This window comes from Podarcis raffonei, chromosome 3 (assembly GCF_027172205.1).
Source record: "Podarcis raffonei isolate rPodRaf1 chromosome 3, rPodRaf1.pri, whole genome shotgun sequence".
Lineage (NCBI taxonomy): Eukaryota > Metazoa > Chordata > Lepidosauria > Squamata > Lacertidae > Podarcis > Podarcis raffonei.
In genome coordinates, this window is record NC_070604.1 from 22,668,333 (window position 1) to 22,696,124 (window position 27,792).

General features: G+C 42.2%; 1 protein-coding gene across 7 annotated transcripts in view; it reads left to right on the forward strand.

Moving 5' to 3' along the window:
* DLGAP2 (DLG associated protein 2) overlaps positions 1 to 27,792 on the forward strand; it is a 403,016-nt gene that overhangs the window by 287,834 nt on the left and 87,390 nt on the right. For 5 of the 7 annotated variants that reach the window (XM_053380806.1, XM_053380804.1, XM_053380807.1 and 2 more), the window contains one exon: positions 8,050 to 8,115. In XM_053380806.1, the coding sequence (XP_053236781.1) occupies positions 8,050 to 8,115 (66 nt within the window). Of the gene's footprint in view, positions 1 to 8,049; positions 8,116 to 20,016; positions 20,087 to 27,792 lie in introns of all 7 variants that reach the window. The other 2 variants (XM_053380808.1, XM_053380809.1) reach the window with 1 other exon arrangement.

The following is a 27,792-nucleotide window of genomic DNA, read 5'->3' on the forward strand; positions in this document are numbered from 1 at the left end:
TCCTGAATACGAACCTCAGATCTCCACTGCCTTTTTTTTATTCTTTTCTTTGTCTTTTTGCATTTGTCTCTGTGTTTACATTTTTTTTTATCAGCTAAAGTGCTTGTCTCAGGTGCACATAGCATCCAGATGGCAACATGCTGGCTTTTATCAATGCCAGCAGTGGGAATAAGGGCTTTTCATTCAGTTCTGGGAGAAACCAAGCAGAGCTATTTCAAAAGTCTGAAAACGGTGTAGTGCTTGGATTCAGGAGAAGCGGGTAATGCAAGGAATAGAGTATCCTGATGCAACAGGTAATCTTATATAGCATACCCTCCAACATTTCTCCGATGAAAATAGGGACGTCCCATTCCGTAATGATAATTTTACTATTTATGCACCACGCATCTTACTGAGTTGCCCCAGCCACTCTGGGCAGCTTCCAACATAATAAAACATTAAACATTAAAAAACTTCCCTATACAGGATTGCCTTCAGACAGCTTGGGGGTCGGATAACTCCATACCTTCCAACATTTCTCCAGTGAAAATAGGGACATCCTAAGGATAAGTGTGACATTCCAGGATCAAATCAGAAAGCTATTTCCAAGCTTGGGGAGGAGAGGGGGTTGCGGGCTACCCCCTCCCACACACGCGGGGGCTGGCCTTTTGCCCCCCGCGAGAATAGGGAATCCCCGGGCGTGCCTTCGACCCTGCCTGCCAATCGGCGGGCTGGGGAGGCGGGGCCTAGCCTATTTAAGGCCAGGCACACCCGGGGACCGCCCTCTTTCCCCTTTCCAGCTGAGCGGTTTTCCCATCCCACCCACCCTTTAGGCTTAGCTAGCTATGACCTTGCTATGGACTCCGGTTGGTCGCCGCAAGGGGCCTGGTAGGAATTTTTCCAATTTGGCGCACTTCTAGCCTTTTGGTTTTTTCGCCTACCTTGTAGTAAACGTTACAACTTTCGCGGTATTGGCGGTTAGGCATTGGCAGGGGTTGATTGTTATGCAAATGAATGGGGGGAAGGAAGCGCCATCACCTTCCCCCAATGAAAAGGGTAGTCCGGTAGAGGACTCCGGGGGGCGTTGCCTTGTCCGAAACCTAGGGAGGTAAGGGCCTCCGGCACGTCCCCGAGCGGTGACACCCATGGGATCCTAGTTGGCGTACTTCAACAGGACTCCCACAGCTTGTGGATAACCCTTCCCGGTCTCCATGCTGGGTAGTCGATAGGAGCCAATGCCTAAGGCCAATACCTTTCAATTCTGTAATCAATAAAAGTTGTGGCCTTTTTATGCCCATTAACCTTAAATAATGTATCCAGTGTCTTAATTTCACATGGGGGAGGGGACTTGCCACGCAAACTGGGATGGCTTCTCTAAATGGAAAATTGGGACACTTGGAGGGTCTGATATAGAGTTCACATAGCAACACATTCATTCAAAACTTAGACCCTTTAGCATAGCAAACAATGACTAATTGTTCAACATTAGCCAAATGCAGAGTAGATCCATTGAAATCAGTGGACTTAAGTATGACTGATATTGCCCCAAAGGATTAAATTGGCTTCAGTGTAGCGCTGGCATGCTTTAAACTCTGCCGTAAAAGCAAATTCTCAATCATTTCAGAAAACATTCTCCAGAATGTTAAACAGCTGCTTTCAGGGATGCTATAGATCGCGTGTCATGCGGCTCAATAAGCTAGGTTTGAAGCTCTGAGTGTATGACTGCAATATGAGTAATCTAGTATGTGCCATGGCGTTCTCTATTTCTAATCACTGGGTTGGAGTCAATCTTCTACTTACATGCCCCATAGGTTTAGAAGCTGTTTTCATATCTGGATGGCACACTCACAAGGACTTGCTTACACAAATATTTTCGCATGCACTTTACAGACTGCCCGCATTAACTTCTAGCCACACTGTCATACACAGACCAAGTTGTGTGAAGGCTGGATTTAGCATGTTGACTTTTCACGTGCCCCCAAACTGCAGTTTGTCAGTTGCATAGAGCAGACATCTGAGCCATGCTAGTTTCGGCATGTTACTGGCATTCACACATATTCTTTGTGCATGGCACTGTGGGGCTCAGAGCCAGTAAGAGCTCACAAAAAAAATAAAATAAAATGGGTGTTTCAGGCAGGAAGGGTAATATGACGAGGCTTTCTTTTTCCCTAGAATAGTGTCCTAATTCTCCTTAATGTTGGCCAAGTGCTACATTATGCCAGCAATGGAGCAAACCAATTGGGCACCTGCGGCGGCGTGCGTGCCATGCGCCCAGGGCGGGACCAGCTGCCCATGGGGGCAGGGCCAGCCACCCACGGGGTGGGGCAAGCCGGGGCAGGAGGCGGGGCCTCCAAGGTATCTGCCTGACTCCTCCCACTCAGCCGCCCTACAGCTGAGGGGGAGGCAGCGGGCAGACTGTTTGGGGCAGTGCAGAACCTGCAGGTGCCCAAGCCACCACATCACTCCCAGGAGAGACATGTGGCTTGGGCGTGCTGCAGGCCCCACGGTGAGTGCTGCCTGGCATTTTGTCACCCCCCTCAGTGGTGACACTTGGGACAGACCGCCCCCACTGCACTCCCTTCCTCCGCTCCTGCATTATGCCTGTTCCTTCAAGCCTGATGAAGATAATGAAGAGACTTTTCCCCCCACATAAAGGTAAAGGGACCCCTGACCATTAGGTGCAGTCATGACCGACTCTGGGTTTGCGGCGCTCATCTCGCTTTATTGACCGAGGGAGCCAGTGTACAGCTTCCGGGTCATGTGGCCAGCATGACTAAGCCGCTTCTGGCGAACCAGAGCAGCGCACTGGTTCCCCCCCACATACACCCCTAGAATTCTTCAGATTGCAACTTTCCTGGTGACAGGGATCTTAATTTTCAGTTGAATCACCCTGAAAAGTGCCCTTTCTTTGAACATTCTGGACCGGCTTTTGTCTGAAATTCCACGGCAGCACCAATAGGATGCAATATCATGTAATGTTGATTTGTCATAATGTGAAACAACTACATCAGAAGGCAAGTTCATAGGAAGTTAAGGCTGAGCTGTTACCTTTCCAAGAACAGCAGGCACAAACTACTGCAATGTTTATAAATGCACCATGTTGCTGAGTTTTCTTGAGTACCTCTCCTTCCTGGCCTTGCTGAAAGAGGGGCTATTTCAATCTAGATACAATGTTTTAGCTAATGTTACAAAACTCCTTTGCTTGTACACACAGTGCATTAAGAGGAGTGTGTTTTGCCTTGAGAGTTGCACTACTGCATCCTCTCAGTTGAGCATCTTCACCTAGACCTCACAAGTGGAATAAGGATTTCTAGCTGCCAACACCAAGAAAATCCTGGCAGTTTTAAGCTCAGCATTGTTCAGATTTCAGAAGAGATGGTGCCATAAAGAACAGATAAATCACACTTGTTTTTCTTTCAAGTCATTTTACTTTTCTCAGAAGACTCAAAGGGAAAAAACCAAATTGTTTAATTTAGGACTGGCTTATCTGTTTTGTCGGTCTCTTGCAGTGGTGACAAAAATTTGTATTAACTTTTGCAGGGGTTTAATAATTCATCATACAATATATGTTTTTCTTGGAGAGAGAAAAATCTCCAGAATCCCATTGGTTTACTGTGGATAAGAAATGAAAATAATTGGTGTAATGAGCAGATGTGAATCAAAGCATGAAGTCCTGGAGGGCAAAGTTCTATAAAAAGCACAGTATTGAAAAGTTCAGTATCACAAAATCATTTTATCTAAATCTTCACATTTAACCAAAGTGAACAAACATCCATAGATTTCATTTCAGCCTGGTCTCTATCTCTCTTTCTCTCTTTAACCTGGCAACAGCTCCTGGTGGCATGAATGAGAGCCTGAGGCACGTTTTTGGAATTTGACTTGTACTAATTGAGTGATCATTAAGTGAGAAGAGAACGTGATTTGGTATCTGCACAAGAAAGCTAAGCAATGTTTTTAACGATAAAATAAAAATGCTTTTAAATGATCTCATTTTGTCATGGGATTTTGCATCTTAAAAAAGAAAAAAAAGCTAAAATCAATTGGAATTCATTAGTTGGAAAGAATTTATTTCCAGTATGGTCAATGCTTATTATGTGAAGCCAGATCTTCATACATCTGCCTATCTACTCTAACCCTTTATGCAGGGTTCAGATGTTCCAGATGTTACTGTGCTTCATTGCCCACGCCAGCAGGGGCTGATGTGAGTTGGAGTCCAGCAACATCTGGCGGTCCAAAGGTTTCTCCAGCTGTGCTTTTGCAAGTCACAGCTTATAAGCTGATAGAACCACATTTAAAAAAAAAAAGCACCAGAAAAGCCCTCTAGATTGAGGTGGTGTTGGATGCATAGCCATTCTTGAGTCCATAGGGCGGCTGTGAGAAATGAAAGGCAGCAAACAGCTCAGAAAATTAAATGTGGGGCCTGCCAGAAGAAGACATAATTCATGCTGTGTAAGGGCAAAAGGAAGGGACGCGGGTGGTGCTGTGGGTTAAACCACAGAACCTAGGACTTGCCGATCAGAAGGTTGGTGGTTCAAATCCCTGCGACGGGGTGAGCTCCCATTGCTCGGTCCCTGCTCCTGCCAACCTAGCAGTTTGAAAGCAGGTCAAAGTGCAAATAGATAAATAGGTACCACTCTGGGGCGGGAAGGTAAACAGCATTTCCATGCTCTGCTCTGGTTCGCCAGAAGCGGCTTAGTCATGCTGGCCACACGACCAGCAGTACGCCAGCAGCCTTGGCCAATAAAGCGAGATGAGCGCCGCAACCCCAGAGTCGGTCACGACTGGACCTAATGGTCAGGGGTCCCTTCACCTTTACTTAAGCGCAAAAGGAATCTATTCAACACTTGGCCAGACTGGCAGTGGGCTTTCATGGGATTCTGTATGTTCTGTTCTATTTCACCTTATTTCTTTGTACATTGTTTTAAACTGTTTGTAACACTATGCTTTCATTGTTGTAACTTGCCCTTGGACCTTAGAGTAAAGGGTGGGCAATTAATATTGATACTACTAGTAGTAGTAGTGATGATGATGTTCCACGCACAGAACCCACAGGATCTCCTATTAATTTCTGTGGTTGGAATAACTCAGTGGCATGGCCAATAGTGATGTTCATGAAGAACTTTCTCCAGCATGAGAGAGAATGGTGACGGTTCTGTGAGCATGGAAATTCCTTGCTCAAGAATCCTTCAGATTGCAGCACCTTTGTGCTTTGAAATGCACCACTAAAGAGCCATTTCACCACATGTTCCTATTTGTTTGGAAATTCATGTGGAACTTTAAAATCTTGGTTACATTTGCCCACAGAATACCCCTGTTTGGTTGGCCGCTATTTTCATTTATAGAAGGAGGCTTAACTCCTTTCCATGGTAATGGACATTTTTGGCTCTTCTTACCTCTGTTTTTCGTTTTGTTTTTTTAAATAAAGCTACATTTTTTGTTAAATTCCTTGATACATTTTCTAGTTGGCTCCAGCAAAAGTTCCTCCTATTGTTCGCCTTTTTTATTGTGAAGCCAGATTTGAGGCTCCACTTCTGAGTTTTAACTTGTAGACAGATCACATGAGCCATCTCCATGGTAACGCTGCCTGATTTATGTTTGTATTTAATTAGAGTTGTCCATTACCTCTCCAAATAGAATTTAATTTGAATACATGGGCCTGTCACATTTTAAAAGATTCATTATACCTAATCTGCAAGTTGATTGACGAGATTTGCAGGAGATTGCATATTATATGCACGGCGTATTTAACAGTTTCAAATAGAAAAGGTAAATGTTCCTTTTCTCCAAAAGATTTGTGAATTTGGCTAGTCCCTGCCTCCCCACCCTTCCGCAAAGGTCTGTGCAATCTTTCCCATTGTTATAATTTTAAATCATATTAGCTGACCTTCAGGGTATGTCACAGCCAGAAGCAAAACTGTATGAATTAGCATTTGCAACCGTGTCATTTAAAACTGGTTAACTTCAGCTAGAAAGCAGAAGTTACCATTTACAGACATGCTGGGGCATATTGTTTATTGATATAAAATATGGGCACCTTGCACAGACCTTTGTGGAGGTTATTTATATTTAGCTAAGGGGTTTGTATCTTCCCTTTAGACAGGCTCTCGGGACTAAATTTCGTGAGAAGTTAAAATGGCAATACAACCATTAAAAATAAATAAATAAAACAAAAATTGGGGGTGGGGGGAGACCACTCTAATACAATTCAGGATTATCTATGCTGACTTGTAGCAGCTTTCCATAGGTTTAGATAAGGTTCTCTTCTAGCCCTACCTGAAAATGCTGAGAATTGCATTTAAGGGATATGCATTTGGCATATAGTGGGCCATGGCACTCTGGTCCAGACATGGTATTCTGACAGCGGCAGACTGGTAACAGAGTATTTATGCTTCCTTGTGGAATAGAGGGATTTTTCCTAGGAGCTAAGGCAGCATTTAAAAGGTTTCACACAATGGAATCTTAGGTAAAGTGACCCCTGACCATTAGGTCCAGTCGTGACTGACTCAGGGGTTGCAGTGCTCATCTCGCTTTATTGGCTGAGGGAGCCGGCGTACAGCTTCCAGGTCATGTGGCCAGCATGACGAAGCCGCTTCTGGCAAACCAGAGCAACGCACGGAAACGCCATTTACCTTCCCGCTGGAGCGGTACCTATTTATCTACTTGCACTTTGATGAGCTTTCGAACTGCTAGGTTGGCAGGAGAGGGACCGAGCAATGGGAGCTCACCCCGTCACGGGGATTTGAACCTCCGACCTTCTGATCAGCAAGTCCTAGGCTCTGTGGTTTAACCTATAGCGCCACCCGCGTCCTTAATGGAATCTTAGGCCTCTCCTAGATGACCTGCATATTAAGCACTCATCCTGGTTTGTTTACAGGGAGGTTCTGTGGTGCTGACTCAAACAATTATTAATCTCATACTTTTCCAGTGCGTTTTACCCATCAATTTCCTTACCGCAATTTTTTTAAAAAAATACCGTATGTATATGTGTGTGTTTGTTGTGTAAGAACACCATATCCAGTTTAATTGTGTGCCTGGAATTTGTCAGGATGCAGTTGAATCTCATTGCGAAAAGTCAGCTGTATGGAAGCTGCTTCTGTGTGCTTATTTACACCTCCATACAGAGAAATAAAGCTCTCCTTGTAGTCCAATATTTATTTGATCAGTGGTCATGCTGGCTGTTCGAGGTAGGAGTAGGCGATACAGAGCAATGTGGACATTTTCAGATCATAAAGAGTCGTAAACATGCTTTACGAATTGAGAAGTGGTCTGCAGGACACTTCCTGGGAAGGGTTATGCCTTGGACTAATTGAGGGCATTGAGGTAGCAGCAGCCTATGAAAGCCACTGCTTATACGCTCCCCCTTTTTATGTTTGCATTTCTCCTCCTACTTCCAGAGTTTTTTGGAATTCTGAACATAGTATTACGATGGGTGTTCCTCAGTTCAACATTAAAAAAAAACCTACTAATAAACAATTGTATGTCAACATGGGGAGGGGGGAATTGTATACTATTGGCACAAAAATGGAAGCAAGAAGAATTACTGGCAAAAGAAGAATAGCAAATGAAATTAATGGACTATGCAGAATTAGATAAATTAACAGGAAGGATTCGAAACCTGCGGGGCCAGAGATTCTTAGAAGACTGGAGTAAATATTTGAACTATTTGAAAAGCAATTGTAATAAGGAGATTATGCTAGTAGGACTGCAAGAAGTTCTGTAAGGATGATTATATGAAATATTGCAAAGAATATTATGAAGAGAAATGTTAGTTAATGATAATTAAAAGTAATAGAGAAATTAAGAAATGCAGAATAAGTGATAAAGAAAATCTTCAGAGGTTGTTGACGGAAGTCTAAAACATTGCATAAGATAAGAAGTTATGTTAAATGACTATTGGAAATGATATGTTAAAAAATTAATAAAAATGTGTGTGTGCGTTCAATACAATATATATATTGTACTGCACTGTGCTCCTTTAAGGGACATTGAGTTTTGTGAAAGTTAAATGAATAGTAAACATCTGTGCTCCTGATAACATCTATGTGGTTTACTTTGTTTCTGTCTTTCTAGAGGAAGACGGTGGTGACCTCCTCAAGACGGGGATCAGTTTTCCAGGAACGCCAGAGGAAGAACTAGGTACAGATCTCAATTCTTTTCTGAACAAAACTCAATGTAAACCAAAGCTAGGTGTCACCCACTCCTGAAACCGCTTAAAACAAAGTGTGTGTTTGCATGCACCTTTTTTTTTATTGTAATCCGGAATCAGCTTGTGCAAGGAGTTAATTACAAACTTAGTAGTTAGCTTTTGCAGTCTCCACACTTTACAAAAGTTATTCAGCTGACTCCCTCTCCAGATGTCCTCTCTGTACTGAACAGAGAAAAGCTGAACCATAAATATCAGGCCAAAATAAGAGAGTTATTCTACCTAGGTAGATTGAATTAATGTGGTCTATACTACAAGACTGTTCAGTACTGAATCATTTGTGGGATACTAACTAAATAGTGTCATTTCCTAACTGCATTTCCTAAGAACACATGTAGAATGTTTGGAGTACTTATTCAGCTCAGGATTCTGGGCCTCTTGATGAATTTCCCACATGGGCTTAAGGAATATGGTCGAAACTCCATGTGTATACCATCACTTGTGATATACTTCTTGAACGTCCACTATATCAAATGTTCACAACATGCTAGCAGTCAGAGGTTACTAATGTGATTTATCACCCATGATTTTGTGCAGGCATAGTATAGTATCCAGTTTTCCCTCCACAGAAATTTCAGAGGTATGAGGTAGCCCTTTGCCAAACTTGGTTCAGTCAGTGGAGCACGGTGGACCTTAGTAGACATAGCACTCTTTTTTATTTATTTAAAAAGAACCATTAAATGTATGAAATATTCACAGAAGTATAACAAAGACATACACTGTTTGTCAGTCATATGCATGTACATGTCGCTACGTAATATTTCTGTCAGTTGGTTATTGTCACTTAAAATGTGATGAAGGGGAGCACCATAGAATTTCTACAGATTTTAAGTACACAGCATTTTTCACTCAAGTCACTATTCCCTTCATTAAGTATATGCAAATAGCTTATAAGTCAGTTGCATATTTGCAGACAGGACGAATAAAAAAACAGTCATTTTGTCTTTTCTCATTTAGCTCATGATTTGGGGCATTTCATGCAAGATGAATATCCCACATGGGCACAAGGGAAGTTGTCTAGATTACTGACTGTGATATAATTAAATTGTGATGGGGGGGGCAAAATAATGCCCTCCTTTCATCCCTTACCACCATAGTTTAATATGGTCAGGAATGATTAGAGTTTTAGCCTGACAACATTGGCGGGGAAAGGGTTTACCACACTGGCTACCTCTGTCTTTGTTATTAATTATTTTCTTGCGCATTGTGTTTAGAGCAAAATCTGTAAGAGCACAATTAAGGCAAAGTTAAACATTTTTAGTCAGTAGTGTAGTGATGGTGACCATGATAAACTCTCTGGCAGCGATTACCTCTGTTGACTGTGTGTCCACGACTGAACAGGGGCTGTGGCTGCAGTTGATTGACTGACTTTGACTCCGGTTGATGTTAGCTAAGCTGCTCTGCTTCTTAGAGTTTCTAGTTCAGGCATAGGCAAACTCAGCCCTCCAGATGTTTTGGGACTACAACTCCCACCATCCCTGACCACTGGTCCTGTTAACTAGGGCTGGTGGGAGTTGTAGTCCCAAAACTTCTGGAGGGCTGAGTTTGCCTATGCTTGTTCTAGTTCTTATTGACTGCAGCAGGAACGGGAAGGTTGGCAGAAGGGCCTAGGAAAGTAGGAGTAGAAAAGCCCTGGTTGGAGCAGGTATTGACCCAGAAGAATAGGAGAACAGAGGTCTAGGTGGCTCCAAGACTGCCTGTACAATTAGGTATTATGCAGCAGATGTCCCAGGCAGCAGATCCTGGGAGATGGGGAGCACTCAAGAGGAAAAAGTGGCCTGCCTTCAGGTGCAGTGAAAGATGCTCTCCTTCGGCCAGGGTTGAAGCAAGATCCATCTACCAGTCTGATTGCCTTCTGTATGTGGAATTCTGGAGGGGCATGTTGTGTCTTTGGTCAGTCAAGTGGGAGGGTTAAAAAAAAAGTGGGAGAGAGGCTGGGCAAAGATGAGAAGTCACAGATCGATCTGAAAATCTTTGACTGCATTCCTCTGGTTGGCATTAATGTGAGAGAGTTAAGCAGTAAGCGCACACTCCACTAAAAAAAAAAATGAAATCTTTGAAATGTAAAAGTGCTTAACCTTGGCTGAATAATTCCTACAGTAGTTTAAGTTTTGTTTGAAACAATGTCAGTCTTTGAGCACAACGCTCACAGAGGGCTCACTTAGTTTAGCTTCCAGGAAATGCTCCCCCCCTTCTTTCTTACCTTTCAGAAAGGTATGCCATATGTATTTGTAGCATTGGGCGAGCACAGAATAGTCTTCCTTATCTATTTGGTCAGCCTGTGTACAAGAAGGGCAAAATACAAGGCTTTTTCCTTTGGTCCCCTTTTACGTTGACTTTTGATGTTGCCCACAGAAAATAGAATGGGGTGGTGTGTGTGTTTTTTAGTTTTCAACAAAGAAATAAATGCTATAAAAGAAATAGTCTAATTTGCATTGGCAGCAGAGATATCAATACAACATTATATGAATATATACTGAAAGAATTATTAATTTTGAAATGTGCCTCTCTTTTTTACAAATATGCAACTCTTCTATTTTTCTTGTTTTATATACCTGGCTTTTCCCCTTTAGTTATAACTGATGGTCAAAATAATAGTCTTCATACTGGAGATAACATAGGCTACAGTAGAGCAGAGCAGAGCAGAGCAGAGCAGAGCAGAGCATGTCTTTGGAAAATTGAGAGGGCAACAATATGGCTTCATCTGCTCTTCTGAATTCAATAGGATTTTTGAAAACAAAGCTAACTATACTTCTTGTTTAAAACAAACTAACGATAAGCAGATATGCATCTTATATGAGAAGAAAAACCTAGGGTGAGGAATAATCATTCAAAACACAAACTATAATCCAACCAGGCATTTTTAGCGCTTCTTGTTTTCAGTAGGAGAAATGTTATTCCCACTGAAATAAATAACATTTAAAAGAGTTTAACTTGGACTGCCCAAAATAGCATTCCTATTTTTAAAGAGAGAAATCAAACTGGAACTTGGTTAAAAAACTATACTTTGTCCCCTGAAATTGCTGTGGGAAATTTTAATTTCAAGAGGTTTTGAATTTTTGCGAATAAATTCAAGATGTATGTCTTTTCCTTTAGTGGCCCACTAAGTATTTGGTGACAATATCATGTCTCTGTAAGCTATGCTTCTGTTTCGTTTCTGTTATCCCTTACTCTTTTCCAGTGTGAAAACTGTAAGAAATCGGTGTGGGGATCATCTGCATTTCTCCACCCGTACTCTAAATATCATAGTTTGATATAACTATAATGGAGCAATCTTGCACACTATTTTTTGTATACTTGAGTCCCACTGAAATCACCATGATTCATGGATTTTATCGCATTGCACAGGATTCTGCACTTGATTTTTCCCTACACTTTCTCTAAAACATATTGTTAGAAAACATCATGCAATTGTATGAAATTGCCATAATTATTATGGCAAATACTGTCATTTTATCTGCATGTTACAAATAGGCAAAAATATATTTAAAACAAATTATTTGCTGAATTTCTACTATTAAGTTGCATGGTGATTAAATCCACACGTGAATGCATTGGTTTAAAGTATTGGTATATTTCCCTTCATAAATATTAACTCCAGAGATATATATTTTTACAGCAAATTAAAATTATACATATATTTGCCTTTCTCCTTTCTGTTCCTACATGCTCTGCATAGCTGATTTGCATTTTTCTAAAAAGTAGATGCTCCGTGTAGTTTTAGGGGAAATTACAGTTGGGAAATCGTGTTGAATAGATCAAAACTGCAGCATTCTAATGTTGATTTTTGAACAATTGCAGGATTATTTTGTAAAAAATTCATTAAAGCCAAATACAAATGCTTATAGGTGCTTTGTTCCCAGCCAACAACAAGAAAATTACTGAACGAAAACTTTTGAAGTTAGCATCCTAGGAAGATTATCAACACTTTCCACTGTGTGAATTAACATAGACCATATCTCTTCCATATGGTCACAATTATCAAGTAACGAGCCCATTTTAAATAATGGGTGAAAGTGATAGAACACCATACAAATGTGTTACCGAACCAAGAACAGCAACCAGGGGAAAGAATTATAAAAGGAGATCAACTTTTTGTTTCGGAATTGATTCCACCAAATAGCTTATTAGTTTAGACAGCAGAGACTGTATTGGATTTCTTTAAAGGAGCTTACAAAAAGCTTTCACATTGACTTTATTCTCCAGAGTACGATTTCATACCTTGGGTAGCAATATGGAATGCACTTTTGGGAATTCATCTTGGCCCAGCATTTCTTACACAGGCATATGAATTTGTAACTAAGGGAGCAAGTGGGGTATTTTCCCCACAATGAGCTACACACATACACACCAGCAAAGAGCTGCTTTTCTGAGTAAAAGCAACTGTGTCAATTCATAGCTGCAGTTGTTACAAAGATGGGCTCAATTCTACACTTGCGAAGATGTCCTCTCCTGACCAAAAGTTGGAGTCTATGGGGCATGAAGAACATCTGGTGGTGACTTAGGCTGCAATCCTAACCCCACGTAACTAGGAGTGTGGATTCAATAGTACTTACTTCTGAAAGGACTTCGATATGGTTACAGTATCAGTCTTGCAGATGGCAAGCCAGGCTTCAGGACTTTGGACAGCTCATCTCACACAGCTTTCTCTGAGGGCAGTCCTATTAGAGCAGGCATCCCCAAACCCAGCCCTCCAGATGTTTTAGGACTACAACTCCCTTCATCCCTAGCTAACAGGACCAGTGGTCAGGGATGATGGAAGGGGAAGGAGGCAGAAAGCAACCGCAAGCTGGTGGCAGCAGCCATTGGAGGAACCACAGCCATTGGAACTGGGCTGCCACTGCACTCAGCTCTGTCCCCAGCTCCTTTGACATCCTGACACATGGCACATGGCATCACATGCCGCCGGTCCCTCATTCTTCTTCGGAAGGTGGCGCCTCTGTATGAGTATGACCAATCCTAGGTATCACCCAGACAGTTCGTTTCTAATTAGTAAATGCAGAACTGAATTAGGTTGGCAGATTCTATCGATTTATATGAGGAATCTTAATTTTTTACACATTGAAAATGTCCTTGGGTTGAAAGCTGCTGTTCAATTTTTTTTAATGTATTGTTGTGTTCAGTGCTTCAGTGCTTAGGCCATAAGCCAACAAGTCCATTTACATATCCACAAAAGGATTATGCAGTAGACCTTGTTTCCATTCCATTGTGGAGCAGTTTTGAAGAACTGTGTGTGGGCTGCTGTCATGGTAGAAATAAAGAAGATGAAGAAACTACTTTCATAGGAATCTAACCCACATATTATCTTGGATAATCTGTAAACTGTTGCCTTCCATAGATTTTTACTGGGAGAGTCCCATTAGTCTCAGCATCCATAACAGGTTTTCCGAATATACTGTAATGTGGATTTAAAATTGTTTTGTGTAATGTAATTCTTCCTTTACAATAGCAAGGCAGTAATAGTATTATTTTAAAAACAAAATATCAGGTGAAAAGGGTCACCAATTTAACTAAAGCAACAACTTGAGAGCATGAAGTTCATTCTCAAACTGAACCCAATACCTCCAAATGAATAATCTTCAAGATTAGCAATATCTGGCTATTAATGAAACCGTTTCTGCTGTCATTCTCCTGACACTCACACATTGTGCTACTGAAAGGATTTCTTAAAAGGAAAATCATTATAATTACACTCTTAACTTTTGTTTGTTCCTTTTCAGAACAATAGGGATGTGTTAACTGCAGTGATAACACTTTTGCAACAGATTTTATAAAGGGTCCTGAGCTCGTTTCATCTGATTTTTGCAAAGTTTTGAGAAGAACAAGCTTTTGAGTGCTGTATTTCTGGGCTCCCATCCAATCTGCTTGTATAAACTTCTGAATAATCAGTTCAGAAGCTGCGTATTGCCCCTCCTACCTCTAAGGTTTCAGACACCAGTGAGATTTTTTTTGAAGACACTGAAGTTATTTTCAATGAGAATGGTGGTGTTCTAAAAGAAATTTAAATGATAACTAGGTGTTTTCCTTCTTCCAACTGCATAGCCGGATTTGTGGTATGAAACCACAACAAGTCATGAGAAAACTGAAACCAATGAGGGCTCAGCACTGTATCCCACCACCAACTCCCCTGGGTCTGAACCTTTCTGCTCTGTGGCTTCGCTAGGGAGTTCCTTGTCTGAAGCCTCCCACAATTCCTTGTCATGCAGCCCGTCCCTTACACCCTCATTACAGCCCCCACCCACAAATCAACAGATCTCTGGACTGCGTGGGATAGGGCGTAGGGGTTGCAGTAGGAAGCAGAATTGCTTTGTGCAAGTGGAAGTGCTTTTCTATTAGCGCAAGGCATCCTTGGATCCAAGCCATAGAACTGGAAGTTTTCTGCCAGAAAGTGCTACTGAATGCAGAAAGGGATCTTGCATCCTTACTAGAAGGAATCACAAGGCGTTGCTGGAGGTACTACATACTTAACAGATAGCAGACCTTGGACCACCTCATTAAAAGGAGTGAGTTTGAGTGAACCATGCATGGAAAGATTCATAGACACATGACCTGATCTGTATATCTGCATTCCAATCCAAACATGATCCAGTTTTTGGAGTGAACAAAAAAAAATTCCCCATCCTTAGTTTCACTGCTTACTGCAATTCCTTTTCAGAAGATGCTCAAAGGACTGCAGACTTTTGATCAATCTATTTGACTAGTTTTGCTGCAGTGGAAATAGGAGCAATACTAGGCCAGGCACATATATACATACCCCATACTCAGTAGCAGCCTGCTTTAAATGACTTTTATTTATTGTTCCTTTGCTATCACAAAAGCTCTCAACGTGCAGCTGTGATGTAATCTGATCACCAGTCTAGCTAATCTTAAAAATGTAGTAATTAAATAATAGGTATTTATTTGAGGATTTGTTGGGATTGGCTTTACGGTAATTTTTAGAAGTTTTGAATGGATCTCATAAACATATAATGCTTATCTGAATGAAGTTTTGAATTATTTGGGTCTGTAAAGAACCATGCATTGAGGAGAAATATATATATAGTGTGGGGGAGGTTAATTTTGACCTTCTATAAATAAGCTATGTTCGTGCAACCTTCTGACCAGACTCAGAGAAAATTCAGTGGGTATGGAGTCTGCTCTCATGACACACTATTTGTGTGCATGTCCAGCCGTGTACAGGACTCAACTTCTGCCTAACCCAGGGCTAGCCCTACCTTTAGGTAAAGTGAAACAACTGCCTCGGGTAGCATATGCTGAGATATGGCAGCTCTCAGTTCTGTTGGAGAAATGTTGACATACCTTGTCCATCATGAGCAACTACCCTACTGACCTCCCTCAGGGACAGGGCTGTAACTTACTACTTGTTGTGAAATAGGTTTCAGCATCCAGTCCTACTATATGTGAATGGGTGTGCTTGGGTGTGCCGTTTTATCCTTTGTCTCAGGCAACCTGACTTCTAGCATCTCTGAGGGTGAAGGGGCGGAGCAGAGGGGGCTTTGTCCATCCCTTACCCTGCTGCTGACCTTGCAACAGCCGTTTCCTGGAAGGGGGTCTTTTGAGAAACTATTAGCTGCCATGCATGTTACTTTGCAAGCTCCGTTGCAAGAGGGCTCTGTGGCAGATGCAGTGGGAGGCTATGCCAGCCGCCTCAAATTTGCCCTCAGAGCAATTTTGTAGGGGCAAATGAACAAAAGAGAAGGGGCGCAGAGGTCCCTGATTTCCATCATCAAAGCCCTGCACTGTCATTAGGTAGGGCTGGGATAAACTCCCTTTCTGAAACCCCAAAGAGCTGGTGCAAGTTAATGTAGACAAGATTGAGTTAGATGGACCAATGATGGCTGCCAATGATGTCCATGTTGCCACCACTGTTGGCTGCAAAACTTGCCCCATAAGTATCTTTTGAAATCATAGCCTTCAAAACCAAAAGGGCAGGAAGGACAATTGATTTAATTGTATACAGCAGCATTCATTAATATGGCGCTTTATTCAGTGGCCTGTGCAACACAGACAGATTCCAGCTTCAAGGATCACACAGCTTGATTGGGTGCGAAAGGGCAGGATATGTGGTATGAACTGCATGAGCACAATTAGTGTATGCAATAACGTGCTTACTGACTATAGCGCCTTCTCTGCATTTGAAGGAAAATCTCCATTGGAACCAATGGCATTTCCCCATGGGTTCTCTTTGCATAACCCAAATAAAGCGCATGCTAAGGGCATTTACGCCATTAAAGTAACATCTAATTTGACCATCGAGAGCTACAAGTGGAAGGCAGCATCTGTCTTGACCGAGGGCTCATCCGCACTGAATCAGAACAAATATCAAGCAGGTTTTCTGTAGATTGGCTTTTGCTCTGATTCAGCAGTTAAACAGTGAGTTTTCCCAGGGAAAGTGATGGGGCAAACGGAAGACCACTCTGACTCATGCCTAGAAAAGCACAGGGCAAGCTGAAATGTGGACAAAGCCAAACACCCACAGTGATTCTGTGGAGGAGTGTGCTCTGTGCAATAGGGTCTAGGGCAGCTTCAGTGGGAGGGGAGACATGCAGGAAAACAGACTGAAGCATCCAGGGAAGCTCCACTCACACTGAGTGCCTCCACCAGATTTTGGCCTGGGTACCCCATACCACGGGACGTGGGTGGCGCTGTGGGTTAAACCACAGAGCCTAGGACTTGCCGATCAGAAGGTCGGCGGTACGAATCCCCGTGACGGGGTGAGCTCCCGTTGCTTGGTCCCTGCTCCTGCCCATCCAGCAGTTCGAAAGCACGTCAAAGTGCAAGTAGATAAATAGGTACCGCTCCAGCGGGAAGGTAAACGGCGTTTCCGTGTGCTGCTCTGGTTCGCCAGAAGCGGCTTAGTCATGCTGGCCACATGACCTGGAAGCTGTACGCCGGCTCCCTCGGCCAATAAAGCGAGATGAGCGCCGCAACCCCAGAGTCGGTCACAACTGGACCTAATGGTCAGGGGTCCCTTTACCCTTTACCTTTACCCCATACCATACCATCACTGTCTGGTTTGTATCAATGAGTTTCACTCATGCCATTTTAGATCCTTCTTCACATCTACTCTTGCTCATAGTACCATGCCACTAATATGAGCCTCTGTTCATGCTGTTAAATGTGCGGTTTATTATCAACAAAAACACCATTTTCTTATCCATTGATCCAGCTACATGGGGCACAACTCATTCATGCTAAAATCCCAGTGCAGAGAAATCCGGTGGCCATAGCCACTTGGAGAAATTAGCACATAAGCAGGGAGGACCATGTGACTTCTCGGCGGTAATAAGCATGTGTGCAACAGGTCATAAATGCGCTGTCACATCTTTGCAAATTCCTTTTGGGAAGTTGCAGGGCCCTACCAGTTCATTCATTACTTCCTCCATGTGGCAACGGCAGTGGAATAACTATTAGAGAGGGAGGCTGGGGATCATATGACACAAGAAAAATCATGTTTTCGTCACAATCCAACACGAAGTTAAGTGTGCTTTACCTGTTCATTTATTTCAACTTAAGCGTATTTACCGTATTTTTTGCTCTATAAGACTCACTTTTTCCCTCCTAAAAAGTAAGGGGAGATGTGTGTGCGTCTTATGGAGCGAATGCAGGCTGTGCAGCTATCCCAGAAGCCAGAACAGCAAGAGGGATTGCTGCTTTCACTGCGCAGCGATCCCTCTTGCTGTTCTGGCTTCTGAGATTCAGAATATTTTTTTCTTGTTTTCCTCCTCCAAAAACTAGGTGTGTCTTGTGGTCTGGTGCATCTTATAGAGCGAAAAATACGGTAAACGTCAAGCTGGGTGGTGCGCATTATGCACACATGTAAGGTAAGCATGTCAGGGAGGGGGCTGCAGCCCGGGGTTAGCCAGTGTGCTGCCCTCCAGAGGTTTTGGGCTGCAACTCCCATCAAAAGAAATCTGTATGTGCAATGGTCAGGGAAAATGGGAGTTGCAGTTCAGACCACCACATTGGCGGCTCCAATTCTAGCCTAACCTTTCACCAGGCATGCTAGTTTTGAATGTGGAGAAACTGTTCTTTGTTGTTTTATTTACAGGAAGGAATATCCATCTATTTTTTTTTGCATCTGGAAGAGACCGTCATAATTTTCCTAACATGATTATTATGCTTTTTTGTGGAGCATGAATGCCATATATGACTACTTTCAGACAAAATATCTAAATATTCTGTCACCATCTAAAACATACTCATCTAAGTTGGCCATTGATTGACCCGTGTAATTGTCTGGTTTGTTGCAATGTATGTCCATCATACCATTTGACCTGTCAGCTATCATACGTCTTTCGATCAAGAGCACATGGTAGTTTATGTGCATTCAATCCTTACCTAGAGTGGGTTGTTTTGTTATCATAATTAGGTTCTTCAAGGAAGGCAGCTGACATTCTCCTTGGTGAATATTTAGAGTAGAGTCCTACATTTTGTTACAATTCACTTGCTTCTTTCTTATTTTTGCAAAGATTCACGGTGAAAATAATAAGCCAAATAGTTCGAATTCGTCATGTAAAGTTGCAGGTGATTATTTCAGGGTTCTGCTTGGTCACTTAATATAACTCCAAAAGAGTAAGACTCACGTAAGCTACATAATGCAAGCTTCTCTGTCTCTGCATTTGGACAGAGCATCCCAGAGCAGAAATCAAATTATTTATATATTCCATGAAGATGATTCTCAACCTTTCAGTGTAAGGCAGGCATAGGCAAACTGGGCCCTTCCAATGTTTTGGGACTACAACTCCCATCATCCCTAGCTAACAGGACCAGTGGTCAGGGATGATGGGAATTGTAGTCCCAAAACATCAGGAGGGCCAAGTTTGCCTATGCCTGGCATAAGGGCTATACTTTTATTTTTCCACACTATACTTCTCACCTTTGTGGGATCAAGCAAAGCAAAAAGTTTCATCTGATCACATTTGCAACTGTTTGATAGAGGAGCCCTAATGTGAAACTCTGAATGTCTTTAGCAGCTCCAAACTATCTCAAAAACACAAACCCCACCCTTGGGCAAATATATCCCTTAAACAGCTTCACTTTTTCTTTCTTGCATTCAGAAATGCAAAAAAATAGAACATTGAAGTTACTTTAGGATGCAGTTGCAGAATGATGTATATTTTGTCATTATATTATTATTTTCCCATTATTAGGACAGTAAAGTAGTTCAGATACATAAGACTATAGGAACACTTGCATAGGATGATTAAGTGTACAAAAGCAAATTATTTATTATAAAAATCACCCAAAACCTTGTACAATATTGCTACTGAAACTAATACCATTTTGATCTGCTGGTGCAGACATAATGCTAAAGCATAACTGTGCAATGCTTGGACTTGTGAGCCTCTTCCTTCCTGGCTTTTTCTCCTCTGACACAAGCCAGAGGAGGACAGGAAAAGCTTTCATATTTGGATTTAAGCTAACCAGATTTCCATGTTACATTCGAAGTACGGGAACTTTGGTTAGTTTAAACTCCGGTTAGTAAACAAGGCAGGATTATAAGCAAGTTGATATTGGCTACTTTGAACTAACCATACTTCAGACTTCACGTATGGGAACTCTGGTTAGTTTAAAAGCAAAAGTATCTGATTTCCTCCTCTGGTGGAGCCTGGGGCTTGCCATAGCTCAGGTATGAAACATGAAATTATGGTTTTAGCATTCTATCCAAACCAGGCCATGATATGGAATGTCAATAGTATTTATGGGTTTGCTTTTCTGCCTCTTTTGCAGTGTTGAAATATAGGTTGACAAAATGTTTTCATTTAGCGTGTTGAAAATTGTTAGTCACTATCCAAAGCGCTAAGCATTAAGTATTATTATTACTTTCACAGATTTTGTTGTATTCTATGGAATCCAATTTTTCATATAAAAATGGAGTTTGGGGGCCACCTCTTTGAAAAGGTAACATTTCTTCTGTAGTTAAATGTACCGTAGCCTTAAGTGCAGTTAGCTTTGCAGACAAATGTATTTTAAATTTGCAAGCAGTAGGCATTATCTTGCATTCTTCCATGTGCCTTTCTTCCTGTAGTTTGCAGTGCAAATTCATAAACTTCACACCAGGAGTCCTGCTGGGTTGGTTGATAGTTTAGGTGCTTCGACAGTCGCATGTGCATAAAATATGTAAAGGATTAGGAATATTCATTGAAGCTCTCAATCGGCAGGGCCATGGAGGACCAAGAAAAAATGTGAATTCCAATTTCTTGTCTGGTAACTCGTTCACATTTGAATGCCTACACTGCAATCTTTGTGGGCTGATTCTTATGTTAACTAAACAGCATAGCTGACCCTCTGCTCTCTACATCACTGTAGTAACATAGACATTAGGGCAGGCATAGGCAAACCCGGCCCTCCAGATGTTTTGGGACTACAACTCCCATCATCCCTAGCTAACAGGACCAGTGGTCAGGGATGATGGGAGTTGCAGTCCCAAAAACATCTGGAGGGCTGAGTTTGCCTATGCCTGCATTAGGGAAACCACATGGGTGGGACATTTGGCACGGCTACATTCCACACCATTGCCACTAAGCCAAGGGGAAGAGCAGTGATGTGCAAGAAATATCATTATATCACACACCCCTCCCATTGCATGCGTTACTGGAGGGGAGCAGGAAATAGACATGTAAAATAGATAATCATACAGCTTGGGTAACATAGGAATCTGCACACAGTATGCTTTCTTCTCAAGTGTCTTGACTGCTGTCTGTTTGTGAAGACTCTGTTTAATTGCTTTGGGATTCCTTTGATACTGGAAACCACAATTTTGATTTATTCCCCCCGCCCCCTGGAAGGCCATTATTTATGCAAGTGTTTACAGGCAATGCAACAATGCAAGAAATGCTCTTGTTAAATAACTAGCATCTTCATAAACAAAAGGCATACTGCATCACTACAACATCTCAGTGAAAGCTGACTTTTGTAATAATGTGAAGACATCTGCAGGAATTTCCATCTCTTGCCATAATTCCTCTGCAGCTCACAGAAAATAATAGCTTGACACACAAATCCTTTAAACCCTGTGCTTTCCATGTGAAGGACTGTTGCTCCACACTTAGCAAAGTTAGATTATTTCTAGGTGTTACAAAGTTGGTATTTATTTCTTTATTTCATGAAATTTATACACAGCTTGTTGTGGGGTAGGGAACATATCTCAACATGCATTATTTGCAATACTTCCCATTTGTTTTGCTCTTCCTCCCCCACCCCCAGTTCTGAAATTGTGCCTGGCAGGTATACAAACAAATAAAAAGTGTTTTGTTTACTTTTGTTTAGGACTGGCACTCACTGATGAGATGGTGCTGTAGCATGCTACATAAACTGTATGAGTCAGCACCAGTACTGAATCCCATTGATAAAGTTTATTTCTTGGGGTAGGTTGTAAGGACATGGGTGGGAACAGAATATATGGGTGGGGTATAAATTTCATATATATATATATATATATATATATATATATATATATATATATACCCCACCCATCTGGCTGGGTCTTCCCAGCCACTCTGGGCAGCTCCCAACCGAATATTAAAAACACAATATAGCATTAAACATTAAAAGCCTTCAGATGTCTTCCAAAAGTAAGATAGTTGCTATTGCCTTGACTTCTGAAGGGAGGGCATTCCACAGGGCGGGTGCCACTACCGAGAAGGCCCTCTGCCTGGTTCCCTGTAATCTCACTTCTCTTAGTGAGGGAACCGCCAGAAGGCCCTTGGCGCTGGACCTCAGTGAACGATGGGGGTGGAGATGCTCCCTCAGTTGTTGTTGTTGTTAGATAAAGGCTCTGTGTATATAGAAAAGGAGAACTTCACAAGGGTTAGGGTGTCCTAAACTCTACATGGATGGTACATGAAGATCATGTAATTCATTTCAGATCCACACACAGAAAAGGGACAGCAGTACTGAAGTCTCAGGCCAAGCCTCCTAAGAACATCCAGAGACTCTGTCTGGGTGGTTCCTAGGGTGGGGCCTTGTCTATGGTGTGACCAACACACAATTCAGTTCAGTATTCTGGTGAGCATGTGAGGAGGAAGATGCCCTCAGAGCCCTCATGATGGGTGCAAAGAGAGGTCATGATAAGCAGGGAACCAGAGTTATATGAGGGGTGGTGAAGAATGGGAACACAATACAAGATAAAAAGGCCCAGTGACTGTGTATGTATTTTTTATTTTACTAACTACACATATATCTTGCCTTTCCCCACAAGGAGCTTAAGGCAGCAGCATACACGGTTCTCCCCTTTTCTCTATTTTATCCTCCTAACAAGCCTGTGAGACAGATTAGGCTGAGAGATATCTCTGGCCCGAAGTTACCCAGTGAGCTCATGGCCAAGCAGGGGTGTAAACTAGGGATGTGGGAGGGATTTGTTGGGCCCTCTCTCCTCTCCCCACGTGCTCCCTAATTATATTCTGGGTTCCCCTTTCCTCAATCTTCCAAAACAGATTTAAGGGGGGATGCAGGTAGAAGAAGTTCTATTGTGCAGCCTAAAGTGTTTGTGCTACTGGGACCATTTAGTTGTATGGTATGCCATTATATCTCAAGTGTCAAAGGCCAGGGCAAATAGGTGTCTCTTCATTTTGCCTAAAACAGGCATCTCCAACCTTTGGCCCTCCAGATGTTTTGGACTACAATTGCCATCATCCCTGACCACTGGTCCTGTTAGCTAGGAATCATGGGAGTTGTAGGCCAAAACATCTGGAGGGCCAAAGGTTGGGGATGCCCGGCCTAAAACATATCTACGAAACACATTTTGCAGATAAAAGCCCTGAAAAGTGTATTTTGCATCAAAAAGTGCATATTTTAATTGTATGCTGACTTCTCATACATTCTTTCAAAAAAATCTGCAAAAATGTGATGGTACTGAACACCAGAAATACTGAAGGGGGGCAGGATTAGGCTGCTCAGCCCATATCTAATCTGAACCCAGGTCTCCCTGGTCCTAGTCAAACACTCTCACTGCTATTACAAATTTCTCAAGGTCCACAGTGGCTTCAGTAACCAAACAATGATCTATGAAAGTCATGAATTACATTGCAGATCCAAAAAGAGCTGAAAATAGTAAGAACTATACTAAAAAAGAAGAGTTTTGATGTTTCCACCTTGTAGGTTACACTGGCATCCAATAAGTTTTGTAATCAAGATTAGAATTGTTCTGAAAATATGTCATGTAAGAAAGGTTTATTCATACCTAGATGCTACAATTGGCTTATGAAATTGGTTTTTCATTCAGTAGGAAAGAGGCTGATTTTAGCATTCAGTGTGCTTGTTTTGAATGTCTTCAACATTTTCACTTGCTTTCACAATATTTCAGTTAGCTGCAAGATAGGCTCCATGACTTTGTTGCTAAGAATAAAAATCACAGTTTTGAAGTCCTCCATAGTATTGAAATTATTTCTGTGCTGTTAGTTGAATTATATCACCATTTTCAAATCATGCTTTCAGTGTGTTTAAAGCTCATCTTAACATCCCTTCCTATCGACACTGCATAAGAAATATCAAGTCAAGGACAAATAGACTGAAAAACAGTTTTTACCCGAGAGCCGTGGCCCTTTTGAATGCTGTAACTCGATAGTGTGACCTGGGAGATTGATGGGTGTGGGTGTGGCTGGAATGTGGTTTGTTGGTTGTTGTTGTTGTTTTGCTTTTGTTGTTTTTAAGGGATGGCATCCAATTTCGTTGCACTTGTGCAATGTTGCACGTGTGTAATGACAATAAAGAATCTATCTATCTATCTATCTATCTATCTAAATGTTCTCCAGAGGAAGACAAGAGTAACTGAAAAAAACAATGAAAGACATATGTTAATTGAACTTTTGTGAGTTGTTGGGGTGAGGATATAAAGGAAGTAAGAGGGACACAGGACAGGTAACTCTCTGGGGAAGGTATAACATGTGGGAAGAGGTGGTATTCTGACCATTCATTTGAAAAAGAAACAGACATAAGCAGTCAATTGTTGTACTCTAATTCCCATCAACTCCAGCCAGCACAGACATTGGTCAGGGATGATGGGAGCTGTAATCCAACAACATCTTTAAGGCTGCAAATTCCTCACCCCTGCAATAGATGAACTTTTTACTAGGCTGGTAAATTACCTTTGAAATATCACACAGAACAGTAACAAGAGTCAGCCAAATTTTAATGGATTGGAAATAACCCCTGTATGGTAGCTTTCTCTTTTCTGGGGAAAGGAAGGAGCAAAAATACTTATCCAGATCCTAAAAGAAACCATTGAGTGTTAAGGTATTGGTATTTGATGAGATATCTCAAGGTGATGAGAGAAGGCAGCAGCTGCCCTTCTGAAAACATTTCCTGCTGCTCCAAACATGGCACCAGAAGCATAGCATTGCTTCATGAATTTCAACAATGTAATGAGCAAATAGAGTAGTGTAATAAATTTAAAATTTAAAGCCAGCAGATGAATTTGATTTCTTTCTTTTTTTAAGAACCTCAGTCCCCTAACCTAGCAAGAAGGAGCCAATGAAGCTAAGATGGAAAATAGGCAAGTTTCCAGACACCAGGCTGAAGGCCCTAAGACGCTCCAAGCATAGACCTTGAATGGGAGAAAGGTGCAAGGATCCTTTTCCCAATCTCTACACCTGCAATCAAACTTTCCCCTCTGCCATGTTGTCCCCAGATCTGCTCCAGAGGGTTGGGGTAACTCCTAGAACAGATATAGAGTGTGTACATGGGGAGCAGAGAGGGAGAAGATTGTACAGGCAGAAATACTTGCACTGATAGAATAAGTGACTTGGGGGTATATTGGGCTCCACCCTTCGTTTCATTATATGTGTGTACATACAACTAGTTATTTGACAGGGCTCAGTGAAGCTGGCTTAAGTAATTGGTTTCTGGCCTGCATGAAAATGTTGTCACAGAAATGGCCACTGTAAACCTGTGATTTGTGGTGAAGCTACATGCCTTTACATGAAGACACTTGTAAAAGGTTTGCGATGGAGGCAGAGCCACACTTTTCAAACTGTTGCTTTATCCAATATCTTCACATGAATTTTCAGCTGTGCCTCAGAAGTGAATTCTGAACGCAGCTGCGCCTGTGAAACATTTGTTCCCTCTTTCCGTCGTGGCAAGGAGGTGACTAATGTGGAGAGATCACAGATTCAGAGGACAATTTTGAACCTGAGGCATTTGTGCAGCGCAAAACAGCTGGGTGATGGAGGACAGTTAATGCCCTTTCTTTGCCGTAAAGGGTTGATTGGGCTAATGAGGACCTCTGCCTCAGGGGCTTAATAAGCCTAGTTTATAATGTGGTATTAAAAAAGACTAGATAAATTCATAGAGGATATGCCTTCCAATAGCTACTTAGCCATGATAGCAAAGTGTAAGTCAGAGTTAGAGAACCTGAGGTCCTCTAAATGTTGGGCTCCAGCTCCTATCATTTCTGACCGTTGACTATTCTGGATGGGACTGTTGGGAAGGCCACAAGTCTTTGCTGTAACTCCAGTAGAACAAGCAGCTCTCTGAATACCAGCTGGTGGGGACAAACTTCAGTTCCTTCTGGGGGCATCTTGCGGGCATTTACTCCAGCAGAGCTCTTCTTCTGTTCTTAACCTTTAAGCAGTCATGGCTGGGGATAGGAGCAAATTTGGTTTGGATAGAAAGGTGCCACGCTTTTTAGCGGCTCCAAGCAGCTTGGAAGTTGTTCAGGGTTTAAAAGAAAAACTGCTTCATTCAAGTTTTGCAGTACTGTGTATTCTGGAGGGTAAAGGTAAAGGGACCCCTGACCATTAGGTCCAGTCGTGGCCAACTCTAGGGTTGCGACGCTCATCTCGCTTTATTGGCCGAGGGAGCTGGCATACAGCTTCCGGGTCATGTGGCCAGCATGACTAAGCCACTTCTGGCAAACCAGAGCAGCGCACGGAAACGCCGTTTACCTTCCCGCCATTTAATCTACTTGCATTTGACGTGCTTTCGAACTGCTAGATTGGCAGGAGCAGGGACCGAGCAACAGGAACTCACCCCGTCGCGGGGATTCGAACTGCCAACCTTCTGTTCGGCAAGTCCTAGGCTCTGTGGTTTAACCCACAGTGCCACCCGCGTCCCTATTCTGGAGTGTACTGAATTCCAACCCGCACATTTCATTGGGAGCAGCGGAAGAGGTGGGTTTGCTCCAGAATGTGTATCAGCCTGAAATCCTTCACCATCCGAATTAGATGCTGCAGAGAATACCTTTGTGTCTCCTCAGGTGGTGAACAGCAGATTATAATAGGTCTTTGCCAAACTTGTGATGCTAAGTAAAGGCAGACAGGGCTTCTTTAATAGTATTCACCAGCAGGTCACAGAAACACGAGAAGGGTCTGTGTGTGTGTGTGTGTGTGTGTGTGTGTGTAGGGGGTGTATTCATTCTGTAATGTTTTCTGTCTCCAAGTATAGCCATTTTTTAATGCACAAAACAAAGTATAATGATTTCTTTATAATTGGAGTTAACTATTCTTAATTCAAGTACTTATTACCTGGCTAATTCCAGAGTGTTTCTTTCATGTGCAGTTTTCATTGATGAAAATTATGTCACTAAGGCTCAGCAATTATTTATTTTATGCAGCCATATATTCATGGGTGTTTCAGGGCTCTAAGAAAAGGAAATAAGTTTTAGAGGGTAAAGTGTTTGAATGGGGAAGCCCTAATGTTTTGAATTAACCTAGTACAGTTAAAGTAATTCAGTGTCATGCAGATATTCACAAATGTTAGTAGGCAACTCACTCTCATCTAGGTTAGTCATTGTGAATAGGCGAGTGGACATTTATTTCTATATATCTTATCAGTATAATATATGAGATGAAGAAGGTTCATATTCCCAGTAGAGAGGGATGAACTTCTGCGTGCACCCGGACACAGACATACTCATATACACCTGCCTGCCTTGGTTTAGCATGGCTTGGGTCTCTCTTGACCTTTGGAGAAGAGCTCTTCATAAAACTCCACTCCTTGTAGCAAAGTCTTCTGAGCACATTTAGATTACCAGTTTTGGGAGCTGTAGTTTCTTATTCTCCCTGCTCAATATACAGGAGGAACACTTCCCAGCCTTCATGTTAGCAATGCATTGGGAGTTCAGAAGAGCCCAAAGTTTCAGCCTCGCCTACCATTTCCCCCCTTTCCCCATATATGCTCTACTCTGACTAAACCCACAACTTGACATCTTTAGGAAGTTTTGGAAAGGGTCCAAGGCTGTCTCCAACAGCTAAATTATAGTGATTCAGATTACTCTTAGGTCAAAGAGGGTGCCTTAGCAACACATGAGGCCAGGTCGGCTGGGGTCGGGAAGAAGGGGGCAATTACAGTACAGCCTTAGAGCTCACTTCCCTCCTACAATACCTTTGTTTGCCTTCCGCCTTGGAAAACAGATATACATCCACCACAATCACAGCAAGTGAAGTCACTTGACAGCCACAGTGGCCACTCAAGTCTCTTTCTTCCTGCCTGATGGAAGCTGTAAACAGAGACATCTGAAGCAGCAACTGAATGGATCAGCAGCAAGTGGTGACCAGAAAAGGTCAGAGCAGTGGGATGAATGGACAGAAAAAAGGACAATATTATTCATTCATTCCTATATACCATTTAAAGCTGAAAACGGGCTTCTAAGTTGTTTGCTACACACACAC